The sequence below is a fragment of the Hevea brasiliensis genome, chromosome 9 (genome assembly GCF_030052815.1).
Source record: "Hevea brasiliensis isolate MT/VB/25A 57/8 chromosome 9, ASM3005281v1, whole genome shotgun sequence".
Classification (NCBI taxonomy): Eukaryota; Viridiplantae; Streptophyta; class Magnoliopsida; order Malpighiales; family Euphorbiaceae; genus Hevea; species Hevea brasiliensis.
In genome coordinates this window covers 16,128,453-16,144,928 of record NC_079501.1, presented here as the reverse complement: position 1 = coordinate 16,144,928, position 16,476 = coordinate 16,128,453, and the positions used below count along the sequence as shown (strand labels likewise).

Below are 16,476 nucleotides of genomic sequence, written 5' to 3'. Positions count from 1 at the left end.
CCTTCTCTCCCTGGATGAGAATATCGATATATATAATGCTACTTAATTAATTATTTGTTAATTGCTATATCAGAAACATTAAGCATCTGCTGCCGAACGAACAGTGATATACATGGAACAAGGGAATATTGGAGATATAACACTATTCTGGAATTCAAATTAATTTGCAACTATTAAAGGATGAAAATAAAATTAATTATTTCTTTAACTACTTTTTATTTCTCATCTTACGTTTGCTTTAAAGAATACGTATTTAAAGATGTCATCATTTATTCTAGCATAGCTAGATTGTATTTAAAATTAGATTAGACATTAGGACTTGATGTGATGTTGAAAAGACAAAATTGGTGGTGCTCCAACATTCTCATCACAACAGCTTTTATCATCCCTAATGATGTATAGGTAATGCGTCTCTCTTGCCCATTTCATGCAGGAGAAGAATAAAAGGTGCATAGGGTGATCTAACCATGAGCAAATCAAATTTGGTGAGCCACTAGCCCACATATATGCATGGCTAGTACGTACTAACTCTTCATGCCAAAAAAGTATAGTTATTAGAGTTGGATTAATTCAATTAACTTATTTGTTATTTTTTCGAATTACAAAAGCATATATATTTTCATTAAAATCTAATACTACCGATGTCTTGCCCTTTTTTCGAATTACAAAAGCATGGATATATACAATAATGTCTATTCCAACACGGTATAAAACTGGTGATTTCAATCCATTTGGGGTCTGAAGAAGTATGGCTAGGTCTAAGTAAGAGGAGAGAGCTTGAATTTCAATAGAATTGGATAATATGGAAGCGTGGGAATTTTTTTTTTTTTTTTTTTAGGTGTGGGCTAGGTGGGCCCATGGGTTGTCTGGCATGCGTTACCTGTTGGGCATATGCTTTGTCTCTATTAACAATTTTTTCTTTTTTATTTTATTTCTCCCTTTTGGTTTGTCTTAGCTACACATCACTAATACACTGTAGAGTGATAACTGATCAAAATTTTCTTTAATTAATTAACCAACTGCAATTAACAAACACCTTTCCATAATGCCCAGGCTTTCCTCAATTGATTAATCGGTTTCCACTCCATTATTTAGGGTTGAATCATAATTAACGTCATATTACAAAAGAGATTTTTATTTTAATTCTTTAATCTTTTTTCTTTAATTTCAATATGAATAATATGTATTTTTTAAATTAAATTGATTATGAATGGTTTATTTTTTACTATATTAAGACAAAACAACCCAAATAATATTAATATTAGATTATAATGATAATTATAAATTGAAAAAGAAATTGGAATGTAACACCCCTATTTGCATATCCTGGTCTATGTTACTGTTCCGGTGATCGATGTCGGTCTGAACAATTAAATGGAATAGAACTATATTTAAGACACCTACAAAAGCCTTGAATGAAAATAAATGGTGAGTGCTAGACGGTTAAATATAAATAAGAAAAACAGAACATAAAAAGTTAAATGAGCCGAGGGTCACAACGATGGGTGACCTTACCGGGAAATGACTGCGAGGTCAGTCTTAACTCAAATTCTGAACAGGAAAATGTGACGCCGCGGTCCTTAGGACTATTTCGAACACAGTGGAAAAGAGAAAATCACGAAAAAGAGTTGTTAAGCAGGTCAAATAATTAGGTCAGGGATTCGAAAGAAATACTGAATAACTTACAAACTGGATTGAACCAGCGAGGGGCGATTTGGTCAATTCGCCCCTAGAGCTAACTCCTAACCAAACTGTCAAATAAAATCAGAGAAAAGGAAATTTCGGGATCAAGAATTAAATTAAAGAACTAATGAAAAAATAAATGAAAAAGAAAAAGAAAATTGAAAAAATTTATTTACATTATGCTTACTTCTAGGGCTGAGCAGAATTCGGTTCAAATCGAAAAACCGAACCGAACTGAGTCAATTCGGTTCAATCAGTTCGGTTTTAAAATTTAATCGGTTCGGTTTTAATTTATAAAATTTTCGATTATTTCGGTTCAGTTCGGTTTTGAAGAGAAAAAAATCGGTTAAACCGAAACGAGCCGAATAGTGATTTATATAGTCAAATCGAACCGAATCGATTTTTGAATTAATTTATTTTTACGGAAAATTTATGAATTATAGTTAATTTTATATATATTAATTGTTTAATTTCATTGATTAATGGTTATTAGGTTCAAACCAAAGTTAAAATTAGACCAAATAACTTGAAAATCGAGTCTAAATTAAAAAATTAATCAAAAATCAAACCGATCGATTTAAACAGAACCGAACCGAAATAAAGCGGTTGATTCGATTTTTATAATTTAATTCGGTTCGGTTCGGTTCGATTTGGTTTGAACCGATTGCTCACCCCTACTTACTTCAGTGGATGACATTATCATGATGTCAAAACATATTTTAATTTTCCTACCTAAATTGATCAAGTCAAAAGCAGTTTTTAAAGACATAAAATACCTAAAAAAAGAAAAGAAAAACTATTTTTAGTCTTCTTCTTCTTCATATGCCACCCCACCTCTCTCTCTCACCCCCATGGATGAACCCACCATGAAAGCTTGAATCCAAGCTTTAAAACAACCACTAAAACCTACTTTGACCCCAAACTAACCCATAAAAATTTGTTAGATCAACTTGAGAAAGCTTTAGAAGAAGAAAAGAAAAGAAGAAAAGGAAGAAATTGAGGAGTTTGAACATCAAAGTTTAAGGTTAGTGGTTTGAATTGAAAATTGTTGCTTAATACTTATGTTTTTAGTGTAAGTAGTTTAGATCTTAACTTAAAATTAAAAGAAAACAATTGTTGGGGGACCAAAAGAGAATTTTGGCCAGCCTTAGTAAGGGTTTGAAATGAATGACTTTGAGGTGTTTGAATGGTTGTTTAGGTTGAGTTGTGTATGTGAAGTATGGTTGTATGTTTTGAATGCATTAGATTTGAACTCTATGTAATTAGGGTTTTGAGCAGCTTGAAAAATTGGAGAAAAAGTTGAGAATTGGTCAATTGATGTAGTTGACCTTATTTGAGTTGAGAAATTGTCAATTGTGACCATTTTGTGGTTTGTGTGAATTGTTAGAAATAAGTTTCAATTCAAATTGGTTAGGGTCAGTATATAGACAGCTTGACCTAGGTACCCTTTAGGGACCAAAAATAAAAATTTACTAACCCAATTGGTGTGAGGCCAATTGAAAATGAAACTAGACACAAAATGGATCATTTTTCATTTAGGAATTATATCCAGAAAATGACTATAACTTAGTGAATAATTAGGCTAAATCCAGAATTGAGCACACTGCCCTGTACAAAAATGACCAAATGAACAGTAGTTACGTAAATGACCATAACTTTGTCTAGGAAGGTCCAAATGACCTGAATTTTATTCCGATAGAAAGCTGAGACATAGCCCTACAACTTTCATAAAGAAAATAAACCCAAAGTTTGATCATAACCTATTCAAAAGTCACCTACAGTCAGTGTACAAAAATTGCCAATATTCAGAAAATGCCTAGAATTCTGGGTAATACTAAATCCGGCCAGCCCCATTCAAATAGTCATATCTTGAGCTACAAAACTCCAAATGGAGTGATTCAAAAAGGGAATTAAAGTTAATACAATAAAAAACAACTTCTATGAAGAAGCTTTGCCAAATTCTAACAGCAACATGACCAATAGAATAGTACAATACAGGATACTAAATTTGGAAAATTTAAAATTGTGCCTAGGAAACCTTCAAATCTAAGAAGTAACTAAAACCAACAAAATTGGTAACCAAAATGTGGTATGTGGGTAAAATTGAAATCCCTATACCTATTAAGCATAAGAAAGTCAATAAATTGACTTGAATAAATCGTGAATAGTAACTCCGGAATGAAAATTTTCAAGAACATTAGTTTAAGCATATTGGGGTTAGAATTAAGTATATATGAATTAATTATTAGATTTATTGTGAGATAAGATACTGAAACACTATAAATTGCGTGTTTCAGCTAAAAAAGACCTGAAAAATAATAGGACAAACTAAGTCAAGGCCTAGAAGCGACTCACATCAGGTTTATGCACAATAAACTTTAATTTATCGTTTTCTAATTGAAAACTTATTTAGCTATGCATTGTGAATTAGTTGCACTAATTATGGGTTTCAAGAAATGCTGTGTTGCCATTTTATGAATGGAAATTTGAATTGAAAATTGATTTGTGTTTTGCGTGAAATGTTTGAATAACTTGATTTAAATTGTTTTTTATTCACACTTGGCACGGCAATATCACTATGTTCCTCCTCCATTTATGGGGTGAGTATGACTATATTCCTTCCTCTCTGGCTTCCCAGTTGGAGGTGAGTATGGATGAGTACTCATTAGCTAGCTAGCCACCTCCCTCATTGATTTCGATTAGTGGGGTGAATTTGCCTTATCGTGGTGTACAACACGGCATGTTTGAAAATTTTGTGTCATGGCCTAAGTTGTGTTATTGATTGGCAATACTGTGTTTATTAAATTGTTTGATCAAATTTGTGTTATATTGAGTTTTGAAAATTGTGAAATATTTAAATTGTAATTTGTGATAAATGTGATTTGAAAATTGAAGTGTGATTATAAAATATTTGAACTGTGAATTAATAACAAATGTTTTATATTTTGCATTTTATATTTTATTTTGCACCACTGAGTATTTTTATACTCAGCGATAGCTTTCTTTGCTGTCGCAGATAGAAACAAGGAAAAAGCAGCAGAGTGAGCTGCTGATTGTTGGGACTACACTGAGACTTTTGTACATGTATTTAGTTATACCATTATAATTAATTGATGTAAATAATGTTATAGTCATATGTATTTTTTTTTGTAATTGAGCAGTTGTACAGTCACATATAAAAATATTATCTTTTGGCTTGTTATGTCTGTGAACTATATTGTGAATGAAATCAAATATTTTAAATGCAATGAGAATGAATTTACTTAAATGTTTTGCAATTGTCATAAATTATGGAGATTGGTTGGATTTGTGATGATTTGAGTTTTGGTGGTTGTAATTGGATTGAAATGAAATTATTGGGAGTGTTTTCACAAGTTTTGAAGAATTGGTTTTTCTCAATTATAGACGGCACTCTGCAGAATTTTTTTTATAAAATTTATAAAAACCTTAAGTTGATTGAAAATTTGATATGTGGTTTATCTTCAAATAAAAGTTTTTAATTCCTACCAAAAGTGCTCGCCACCTTCGAAAAGTAAGAAAATTATTTTAAAATCCTTTGTAGTGTCTTTAATGGGTTATCGGTAGGTGAAGTTCGATAATTCATTAAGTATACTATGGGATTATGTTATACCTTATAGAGGAGTAAAGTATGACATAAAATCTCATGATTTTGATACGCAACATTGATACAATAAAAAATAAATAAATAAATATATAAATATGAGAAATTTTAATATATGAAAAAGTAAGTTGGAAGAAGCTTCTTTGTTTGATTACAACTAATTTGATAGATGTAGATGTCCTTCCCTGACATGAACCATGAAATTGATGAAATGGATCCCCCACAAATAGGACCTCCTGCTGCATATCAGTGTCAAATGATAAAAATATGCACAGGAAATAGAATTAATAAGGGAAAAATAAAACATTAGCACAATTTCAAAGTAGAAATAGATTGATTCCCTTGGCAAATTCATATGTGTCACACGTACATTTCAGTGATGGCATTGAAATGTTACCTTTCTAGCTACAACATTTTATATTTAATCACCAATAGGAATGCGACATGTGGGTAAGTAATTGAATTTCATGACAAATGATTTTAGTCTCCCTTAATGATTCCAAGGTTATAATCTCAATTTTCAAAGTGTTGTGAGGTGATTCATAATCAAACCAAAAATAGACCTTGCAACCAAATATAATAAGTGCTGCTCATATTTTAGTTTCTCATTCAATTTCACTGCTATGACCACCTCTTTTATCCTTACTTTTAAATTACAATATATATATATATATATAAATCAATTATAAAAAAAAATTAAATTTAACTCATTCTAAAAGTTAACTCATAAAGAAAAAATGTTCAAAAGATATATATTACCTTTATTTCAAATCAATATGCAATAACGCAACATTAATTTGAAGAAGTTCTAATTATATTTTAATAAAATATACCAAACTTAACTCACTTTCAATATTTAACTGAAATGGAGAGAAGTGATTAAGGCTTTATAAGATATATATTCTCATTATTTCAAATCGATATAGAATAATAATATTAATAAATGAAAAATTAATTCAATTTCATAAATATCAGAATGAAAATAAAATCAAGAGCTTAGTCTAACCTTTTCTTTTAGCAAAATTTAGAATTTTAATGACTTTAAATATATAGATTTTGTTTGGTTTATAATAAATTAATTTAGGAATGAAAATAAATGTGAATAATTTCTTTTGCAAATGTTTAAAATTTATTATTTCTTTTTAATTCTCATTCCAAAACATATTAGGAAATCCAATTCTCACATCTAAGAGAATCACCGCTCCCCATTTCAACCTGAAAATCAAAACACATGAATGAAAATAATTATCTTATTAAAGGCTAAAGGCTTAATCTTACATCCATGTACTTATTAGGATATTTCAATTTTTATATTTTTAATTACAATAAATATATAAATAATAACACTTTTATATTCCAAATAATTAATTAAAAATAAAAATTATAATTACAATTATAATACTTAAAATAATTATAGTAATTACAATATTTTTTTATTTCAAATAATTAATAAAAAATAAAAAATATAATAATTATAATAATGAAGCTAATTGTAGTTATAATTAAAATAATTATAGTAATCAAAATATTTTTTATTTCAAAATAAATATTTAAAAAAATAATTATTATAATTATAATAATTATAATAACTAAAATAATTATGATTATAATAATAATAATTAAATTAATCTTAATAAGATCAAAATAAAAATAAAAAATTACAATAATAATTAAATATAAAACTATCATTTTTTATTTCATATAAATAATTAAAATTAAAAATTTTAATTTTAATTAATTATACCTAATTAGAATGAAACATAGTAAAGGTATTATTTTTATATTTTCATATAATTAATAAAATATAATTAACTTTAATTATTTAAAGTAAAAAATAAAAAATATATTATTTTTATTATTACTTATAATTAATAAAATTGAAAAATTATAATTAATTCAATTAAAAATAAAAAAATATATTATTTTTATATTCTCATATAATAATTAAAATAAAAAATAAAAAATAAATTTAAGTTGATTTTTATTAAGTATAAAATAAATTTAATTTCGATGTTATATTTTATGTATGCAAATCAAATAGCTTGATAAGAAATCTAATTTCGATTTTAATTCTAATGCTAATTTCGATTTTAATATATAAACCAAAATATAAATCGAATTAAATAGCTTGAAGTTCCGTATAAACCTTTTACTAAAGCAGCGCTAATTTAATATTTTTATTTAAAATTATTTTTAAAAAAATACTTTTGAAGAATATAATAATATTATGTTTAGTTATAATTTTATTTTTGTTAAAAATATATCATTTCTATATTTGATTAGATTGTGAGAAAATAAGATAAAATGTAATAAATTACGACAATATTCTTGTCTAAATATAGTTCATAAATATTAAATAAAAATATTATACAATAAAATTTACCATAATAATCATATTAACATAAAATGTAATTATTATTTAAAAAAATATTATATCTTGAAAAATAGCAATGAGATACACAGATTTAAAAATTATTTTTTAAAAAAATATAAAATTATTAAAATATTTTTTAGACAAAAATAAATACTAAAATTTAATGTTTCTAATCACTTTCCAGACGAATTTAGACTAGCAAACCTCAGTTACAATTTGTGTATATAGATATCATAATCTTTTTATGTTTATTTTAAATATTTTTAATATGAAATATATATTTTTTTGTAATTTCGTTTAATCTGTCCCCATTGCGCATATCCTTTGCGGACCCCGCCATGTGGGAAGGTAGTAATTCGCTGCGATGCGAAATTGAGTCTCGACTCACCATCAGTAATGTCAATCTAGGAAGGTGTAATGTCCAGCTAGGAAGGCGTAAGATAAGCATGGTCATGCCCACCTTTGCTCTTCTATGCTAAATTTTAAGATTATGACTTATTTTCACAAAATTAAAAATAAATTTATCTTTTTTTAAACAATAATTAAATTTAACTCGTACTTTGATTTTGACTAGAGTCAAAGCCATAATTAATGAGATTAATTAGGATTATAATTTTTCCATCATATTGGGCTAGAAATTTTATTATAAAATGGGCCTCAGCCCATCTAAATATTAGACCATAGGCTTGGGTCAAGGGACAAGCTCATCAACTTTGTATCTATGCTACAAAGAGAGGACTACATATTAAACTCAGGTTGTTCACAAATTGGATGTGACCGACCAAAGTGACTAATTTTTTCTGTTGAGAAGATAAACAACACACACTGGGTTCAATGATGAGAATAGATTATTACTAAAATCATGATAATTTTGATATAATTTTTATTTTCATATAAACTCAACACACACATTCTCTATAAACGATGTGAAACGCCGAAACGCCAATTCATTGAACTAGTTGAACACTGCACCACATCGCCTTGATCTATACAGAATTTTTATATTTTTTTTCTGTCAATAAGATAAAAAACACTCGCACACTGAGTTCAGTGACGTGAATGAAAGGAAGTGACTAATTCAACCTGAATTAAACTAACATTTCAATTTGATTTATGTGATTGGATGGAAATTAATTTTTTACTTTAAAATCTCTTTTTTGTTTCAATATCACTATAACTCTTTCTCCATGGAATGGATTGAGGTAAAATTTATTTGGCTTCTCAGGATGCTTTTGTGGGGATGGGAGATGGTTTCGTTTTTACTTGTTTGTTTAATGAGAAAATTTTTGTTTTTAAGTCTCTTTTTTTTCTTTACACGTATGAAAAGGTTTTAGCTTCTGTTTGGTATCCAAGAAACTGCTGGAAAATATTAAGATATTTTAACAAAGCTCATGATCTTTTATTCAGAGAGATTTCGATGAGTTTGGTCGCCAATGCCTTGATTGCTTAAGTTGATGGGACCCTACGGAGCATGAACATACCGACTATGAACTCAAAATTTTTGTATTTGAAATTCTTGGTTATTTGTTATTAATTTTTTTTGCTTAAATTTAGGGATTTTGTTGGCATCCCAACCAGAAAGAATACCTAGGGAACATAAAACCTTAAATATTAGTTGAAAGACATATTTGATACATGAAAATTTAGTCATATCTTATTCCTACTACTTAGGATTCTTTTCCTATATTCTTTAGATTTAGGTTTTGGTTGTCTTTTTCCTTTTCTTTAAAATTTAAAAGTTCATGCTGGTTTAATTAAAATCATAAGATTTTAGTTTAATGAAAATTAAAAATAAATTATTATTAAATTTAACTTGTACTCTGATTTTGACTAAGGTCAAGGTCATAATTAATGGGATTAGTTAGAATTATGATTTTTCCAACCTGTTTATCTGGAAATTTTATTGCAAATTGGACCTATAACCCATCTAAATATTAGACCATTAGCTTGGCGACGGAGGGATAAGCACATCTACTTTACATCCACGCTATAAAGAGAGGACTATATATTAAAATTGAGTTTGTTCATAATTCTATCTATTTGTGCTAATATTTGAGTAGTCGAGTAATGTAATTTATAATTTAAAATATAATAAAAAAAATCTATTCACAATTTGAATGAGACCAATCAACTAAATTGATTAATCCAACATGAATCAATCCAATATTTCGATTTGATTTATAAGATTGGATCGAGTTGACTTTTTTACCTTAAAATGTCTCTCTTTTTTTCAGTTGGTAATTTGAATCATCTAGCTACTACTCAGAAATCGAAAATCTCTTCTTCTTATTTGTTCTGTGCACAAGGATGTTAGTTTTTTTTTTCATCTTTGAACTAGATTTTCTCCCTTTCTTCGTTCTCACTAGTAGGTCATTCCATCGAATGGTTTTCAAACTTTCTTTTCAACACAAAATTCCAATTAGGTTTCCATGCATTTATCTCTTCGAACTTTGAAAACCAAATTTATTTTTTCTTTCTTTTTTTTTTTTTTTTGGTGCTTGACATTGTGATTATTTTTCTAGCTCATTCTGTATGGAATGGATTAAAGTACTGTTTGGGTCCTCTAGAGGCTTTTTTGTGGAGGTGGGGAGAGGGTTTCATTTTTATTTGTTTGTTTCATGAGAAAACTTTTTATTTTTAAGTCTCTTGTTTTTTTTGTTTCTTTACATATATTGAAAGGCATTAACTTCTGTTTGGTATCGAAGAAACCGCTGGAAAATATTTAAATACTTTCTTAAACCTTATGATTGTTTATTATTTTAAAATTTAACTATCATATTAATATATAATTTAAACATCATGCATGGTGAATTAATTTTTTACTATTATTATTTTTAGTATATTTTAAATATAGTTTTTACTATTATTTTAATACAAAAATAATAGTTAAATTATCTCAAAAAATTGTTTAGTCAACCATTGAAGAGCTACCATTCGTGTTCAGTGCACAGGTAAAATTCACCGAATCGACTCAATCCAATAAATTCTTACTGTTGGGTTGGTTTAAATCATAATTTATGTTGGATTGGGTTGATTTAGAGATAAGCATAATGTTGGATTGGGTCGGTTTAGAGATAAAGATGAGACCCAATCCAGATATCTCTACATGGGAGAGAAGGAAAATACAAACTAGTATTGCAATAAGCTTGCCACGTCAGCTAACTGCCAAAACTTCTAAACTAATGATTACGCGCGGAAACACATACGCCACTCTTTTAACTGCGCTGCACACTTTCACTTTCTCACTTCAGTTCAGCTCAAGCTTTCTTTTCCTCTTCACTTGGACTCTGCCCTATTGCCGACTCCATTCTTCTTTCATCTACTATTGAAACTTTAAACTATAATATATACTTTACACTCTTAATAGATAACACTGGTTGCTAAAAGTTTTAAACAGCCACTCCATGACAAATTCAGTTGCACCTCATACATGCATAATTTTAAAGGAGCTTACAATATTTAGTGTCTAGAAGGATCACATATTTAGTTACACCTGAAACAGAGTGGCTTGGTTTTTTTTTGCGGCCCCCCATTAGTGAGAAAAGGGGAGCTCAAGAAGAAAATTGCACAGGTGTTTACTAAGATAACTCACAATATGCCACAAACAAATTGTTCACAAATATTCTTTCATAATTGGTAGCAAGTTGCTTCCCACCAGTAGATTTGCAAGCGGTTTGTCTGGTACGTGCTATTTTTCACCTAAAAAATGTAAACCACAAAATTAAGGCCAAATCAAATTATGAATAATTAGATAACAACTGGGCAAAGATTCAAGTATATCAGAATGAAAATACTGAAAATTGATCTTCCTAGGGTTTGTAATTTCTTTGAATAACTAGAGAACAACAGGTCTCTGTATTTTGTATTTCGACTGTGGCGAATGATATCGAAGATGGTGGGAAGTTGGCTTTTATAAGCGGGGGATTGATCAAATGAAACGACGTCGTGGAAGCAAGAAACTAACTTTTAAGGCAACTGTATTTTCAACCCTATTTAGTATTTACTTATACGCCACTATCATATTGTAAATACATAAACTTGAAAATAAACATAAAATTTACTATTTAGAATAATAACCACTCATATTTAATATAATCAAAGTATCGTCCTTCATTCATAAAATAATAGTGTTAAGACTTTCATATTCTTGATTACTCGCTTGAATTTATATTATTTTCTTTCTTCCAACTCAATTATCATTCATATATTTAAACATATCATATTATTATTGTAATAAATTAAAACTACAATTATATTGAATATAGTTGTATCTTATAATTTAATTTGAATAATTATATACATTATATTTACAATACAATAAAAACACATTTCTATCGATATGTTAATTTTGTTCGTGTTTTAATTGTTTTAAATAATTATATTAAAATACCTATATAATATTATAAACAATATAAACGTGTCTCATGTCTTTACTAGACAATTTATAAATTCGTCAGCATTACTTGACTAATAATTAATTTTATTTAAAATATTTAACTAATTTCACAAATTTTAATCCATAAAGTAAACACATGTAAACATAGGGTTAAGAGCCACATATGGGTGCAATAGGGTCCACGTGGCATAACCAAACTTCGTCCCCACCCAATGTCCAGAACATTCGCCAATGCCATCCCTATTCCCCAATGCCAAAGAGTCCAAGGCTGTTAGCGTCACCAGCGGACGGTGGCAAACATCGATCATTCTTAATTTTTGTGCAGGGAGTAAGAGACCGATCAATCAAAACAAACCAAACCAAAACTGAGTTCCATTAACCATAATTTTTGCAGATATACAATCACACCCCCACTTATCCCTTACTTACAGATGACGCATGCAAGCCCCCCAACATTATTATATCACCACTTCCTAATCTTTTACATCTAAGAAGCAGTAGCACCTGCAGTTTTCTTCATTCTCTTGGCGGTAGGAGATTTGATTGACTTGGGCTGTTTCGGTTTCGCAGGGGTTGATTTCTTTGCCTTCTTTGTTCCCACTCTCTTCGCTGCAGGCTTCTTTGCAGCTTCACTTTTGTTCACAGACCTTGTCTTTCTAGTGGGGGTAGTAGTAGCTTTTGTATTGGTTTCTTTAGCTTTCTTCTCTGCTTTACCCTTTGCCTTTGGCATCTTTCCTGTGCTCTTCTCCTTCTTGCCTGCCTCTGAGAGCTTATAAGAGGCTTTGATCTTTATCAGTTTACCTCTGGAAGTCGCGTTCTTCAATTGTAAAGCTAGAATTTTCTTAAAATTTGCAGGAAGCACTGCCTTGTGCTTCTCTTCCATGTACTTAGCTATGGCGTATGGACTTGATCCACCACTCTTCTCGTTCAACGCCAACAGAGCCTCCTTGATCATCTGGGTAATCCACAAAATTAAAAGGATTTAAGACATAGACTAAGATTCTCTACAACTCCGTAAAAATAAGTTAACCAAAACATATGACATACCTGAAAATATGGAGGATGAGAAGCAGTTTTGGGTTGTTTCGGCTTCTTCTCCTTAGGAACCCTGGGTTTCTTCTCCTTCACCGGCTTCTCAGTCGGCTTGGTCTCCTCTTCCGTAGCAGGCGCCTCCTCAACGGCAGCAGCAGCAACTTCAGGTTCTTTATCATCAACCATTTCTAATCACAAATACAGAACAAAGAAAGAGAGAGAGAGAGATCTCAGAATTGCTTCACCTAAGCCGCTCGAACATCAAGGACCAGTTGCTTTATTTATAGGGAGGGAATGATCTGTTAGAGGGCGTTGTGATTGGTTGATTTGATGAGTTTCAGATTGCTAACGTATGCAAGGAAAGATCTAGAATGTACACGTGGAGATGAATCATATCGTTGATTGTTACGCAATTTTCATGGTGCGTAAATGGTATGGCGGATAGGAAAGTACATAGTTTTATTTTTTTGGTTTTCTTTATCAAAGGCAAGCATGGAGGATGTGTTTTTTGGTTGGATTTGGGGCTAAAATTTTGAAGGAATGTTAGGGTTTTCAGTGTAGAAATTTGTGGAAATTGAAGATTAGAAAGTTTAGATTCTAATGATGATTAAATGTGCTAAAATGGTTGCCATTTGGGCACAATATGAAGCTTTAGGAGAAAACAGTACGTATTCCTTTCTTTTACCTCAACTTTGTTAATATATATATATATATATATATATATATAGATTTTTATCATAATCGACTTTAATTAAGATTTGAATTGAGCACTCGCATCGCAGCCTACTCTACCAATTGACAACTTTGTTCATATTTTGAGTTGTGAAATTCTGTAATTATTTCACAATAAAAAAGTCCTATAAGATTATGCTTTACAGGAGTTTAATTACGTCCTTAAAAATTAGATAAATTATAAGTTAATTTTTCAAGTTTCTCAAAAATTATAATTATTTCTTTATTTATTAATTTTAATTTGAAACAATTTATTTTTTTTTATCAATAAATGAGTACCCTATCTAAATTTGTCAATTTGTCATTATAACAAAAATAATTAAAATATCTACAATATAATAAATAAGATTTGAAATTTTACTTTATTTACAAAATAGTCCACGCACATAAATTTTATATCTAACTAATTAAAATATTTTATATTTGAATTATTATATATTTTAATTAAACTAGTATATATATATATATATATATATATATATATATATATATATATATTATGTCTAAAATATAGTAAATATAAATTTTTTGCTGAGATATTTTCTATGTGTAGTGTATTGAATTATTCAAAATATTCACATCATAATGTGAACGCATTTCATGTTTGTATTTATAATTTATATGTTAGTGTGGTAAGAAATATTTAAAATTACATAGTTTAAAATAATTTTATTTTATTTTTTCACAATTTTACGAATAAGTTATTATAAATTATGATAAAATTATCTTAATCATCTTAATTTTAAATGTACCATATTACATCCACACATATATTTAATGAGTTTATAAATTATAAAAAATAGATACAAAATACATTAACAATATGGTATAAATATTTTGGCACAATAGGAAACATTTTAATAAAAATATATATTTATTATATTTTTATCATAATATATGTATAAATTAAATGATATATTTATATATATATATATATATATATATTATTGAAATGTAAAATTTAGATATATGAACTATTTTATTAATATGAACTATTTTATTAATAAAAAAAATTTAATTTAGTTATTTTAAATTAAAAGTAAAGGGTATTTTTAAAACTAATTTTGGATAAAGAAATTTTTGTTGATAGAAAAATAATTGAGAAACTAAATTATTTTAGATTAAAAATAAAAAATTAAATTATAAATTTTAATACATACAAGAGACTAACTTATTATTTACTCTTAAATATTTTATTGCTCAAAGAACAATAAAAAGATAGCAGCGTCAATGGGTCTCAATAAGTTATAACACTAATTATTCAAAAAAAAATTATTTATTTTTAGTTATTAATTTATTGAGTAATTATTTATTAGTTTTTGACGCAGCATAAAACTCAAATAGAAACACTCTTCATATACAATAGTAAAAATAAAAAAAAAAATTTATTGATCACAGTTTATCTCCTAAATTATATATAAATGAGAGTATTTATAATTTGTTTAGACCCCTAAACCTAATAGGAATATGAAACTGTTAAAATAGGAATTTTAGATAAATTAAAATACAATAAAAATTTCTAAATAAAATAGAAAAAAATTTAAATTTTAAATAAATTAGAAAAATATTAATAATTTATAAATATAATAGAAAACTTTCTAATTAATTCTAATATAATTTCTACCACTGCTAGAAATCTTCACAAGATATCCTAAGTAAATTAGGAATGTTGAGAATAAAATTAATTAAAAAACCTTTTCTATCTTGTTGTCCAGAAAATCTCCCGAATGGGTGTGAAAAATCTCATAACTGGGCATGGGATTTGATGCCTAAAAATCAACTTTGAGTAAACTTACTAAAAATGCTACTTTTTTCCTTTTTTACACTAGCATTCTTTCATTATTGTTTGACTTACTTCTTCATCCAAAAATGCTTGCATCATACTTCTCTACTTGAAAAAAAGAAAACTCATCCTAGAGTTGAAATAATTGGCAATGATCCAAAAATACAGCCATAAACAACTCTATCACCATTCTCCCCCACTTGGAATAAATCCTCCATAATTTAAAGTGAAATAAAATGAAAATCTTCATTAGAGATGTACACCATATAACTTTCAAGGATGGAATCAATAAGATTGACATGAACAAAGTGGAATTCAGGATCATATTTTTCTTTGTATCTATGAGAATACCTGAACAAATAGAATCAATAGAAACCATTGTAATTAAAAAGTTAGATAAATCTTCAACTTCATTAACTTCAAGATTTGAGTTTCTTTGATTTCCACTATTTTATCCATGGATTATTTTTCCTCAAGTACCATTGAAATTTTCATGGCATGATTTTTGTTGTTTCCAATAACACATTCTTGAAAGTCTTTATCTTCAATCATAACAAAAGGTAGTTCAATTAAAGTTTCAGGTTCCAATTCTTCAAATTTAGGCTCATCCACTTCAAGTTGCATTGTTGAATCTTGAAGCTCATTTTGTTCTTCACTTTCTTGTTTTACAATCAAGAAAGGCTTTGCTTTGGACCTCCTCTTGGTAAAATTTTTGTTAGAAAAAATTATGCTCATAATCTAAAGGCAAAAATTTTTGTTCCAACAAATACTTTATTATAAACTATGTACAGATTGGCCCTTTTCCTTTTTTCTTCTTTTTATATTATAGCCATTCCCACCAAGCAGAAGCACCA

At 28.2% G+C, this 16,476-nt stretch overlaps 1 protein-coding gene across 1 annotated transcript; it reads right to left on the bottom strand.

Moving 5' to 3' along the window:
• Nucleotides 1–12,419: 12,419 nt before the first annotated feature.
• Nucleotides 12,420–13,363, bottom strand: LOC110659374 (histone H1). The gene is made up of 2 exons (XM_021817290.2): nucleotides 13,123–13,363; nucleotides 12,420–13,030 (listed from the first exon to the last, which is right to left on the bottom strand). Exons 1-2 carry the CDS (start codon nucleotides 13,291–13,293, stop codon nucleotides 12,563–12,565), a joined length of 639 nt encoding a protein of 212 aa, XP_021672982.2. The 5' UTR covers nucleotides 13,294–13,363; the 3' UTR covers nucleotides 12,420–12,562.
• Between the last annotated feature and the right edge of the window lie 3,113 nt (nucleotides 13,364–16,476).

What these genes read in the sequence shown, in the direction of transcription:
- LOC110659374 (XM_021817290.2), bottom strand. Translation starts at nt 13,293, where the DNA reads ATGGTTGATGATAAAGAACCTGAAGTTGCTGCTGCTGCCGTTGAGGAG. An exon ending in CTCATCCTCCATATTTTCAG is followed by an intron (nt 13,031 to 13,122) that starts GTATGTCATATG and finishes TGGATTACCCAG; the next exon opens with ATGATCAAGGAGGCTCTGTT.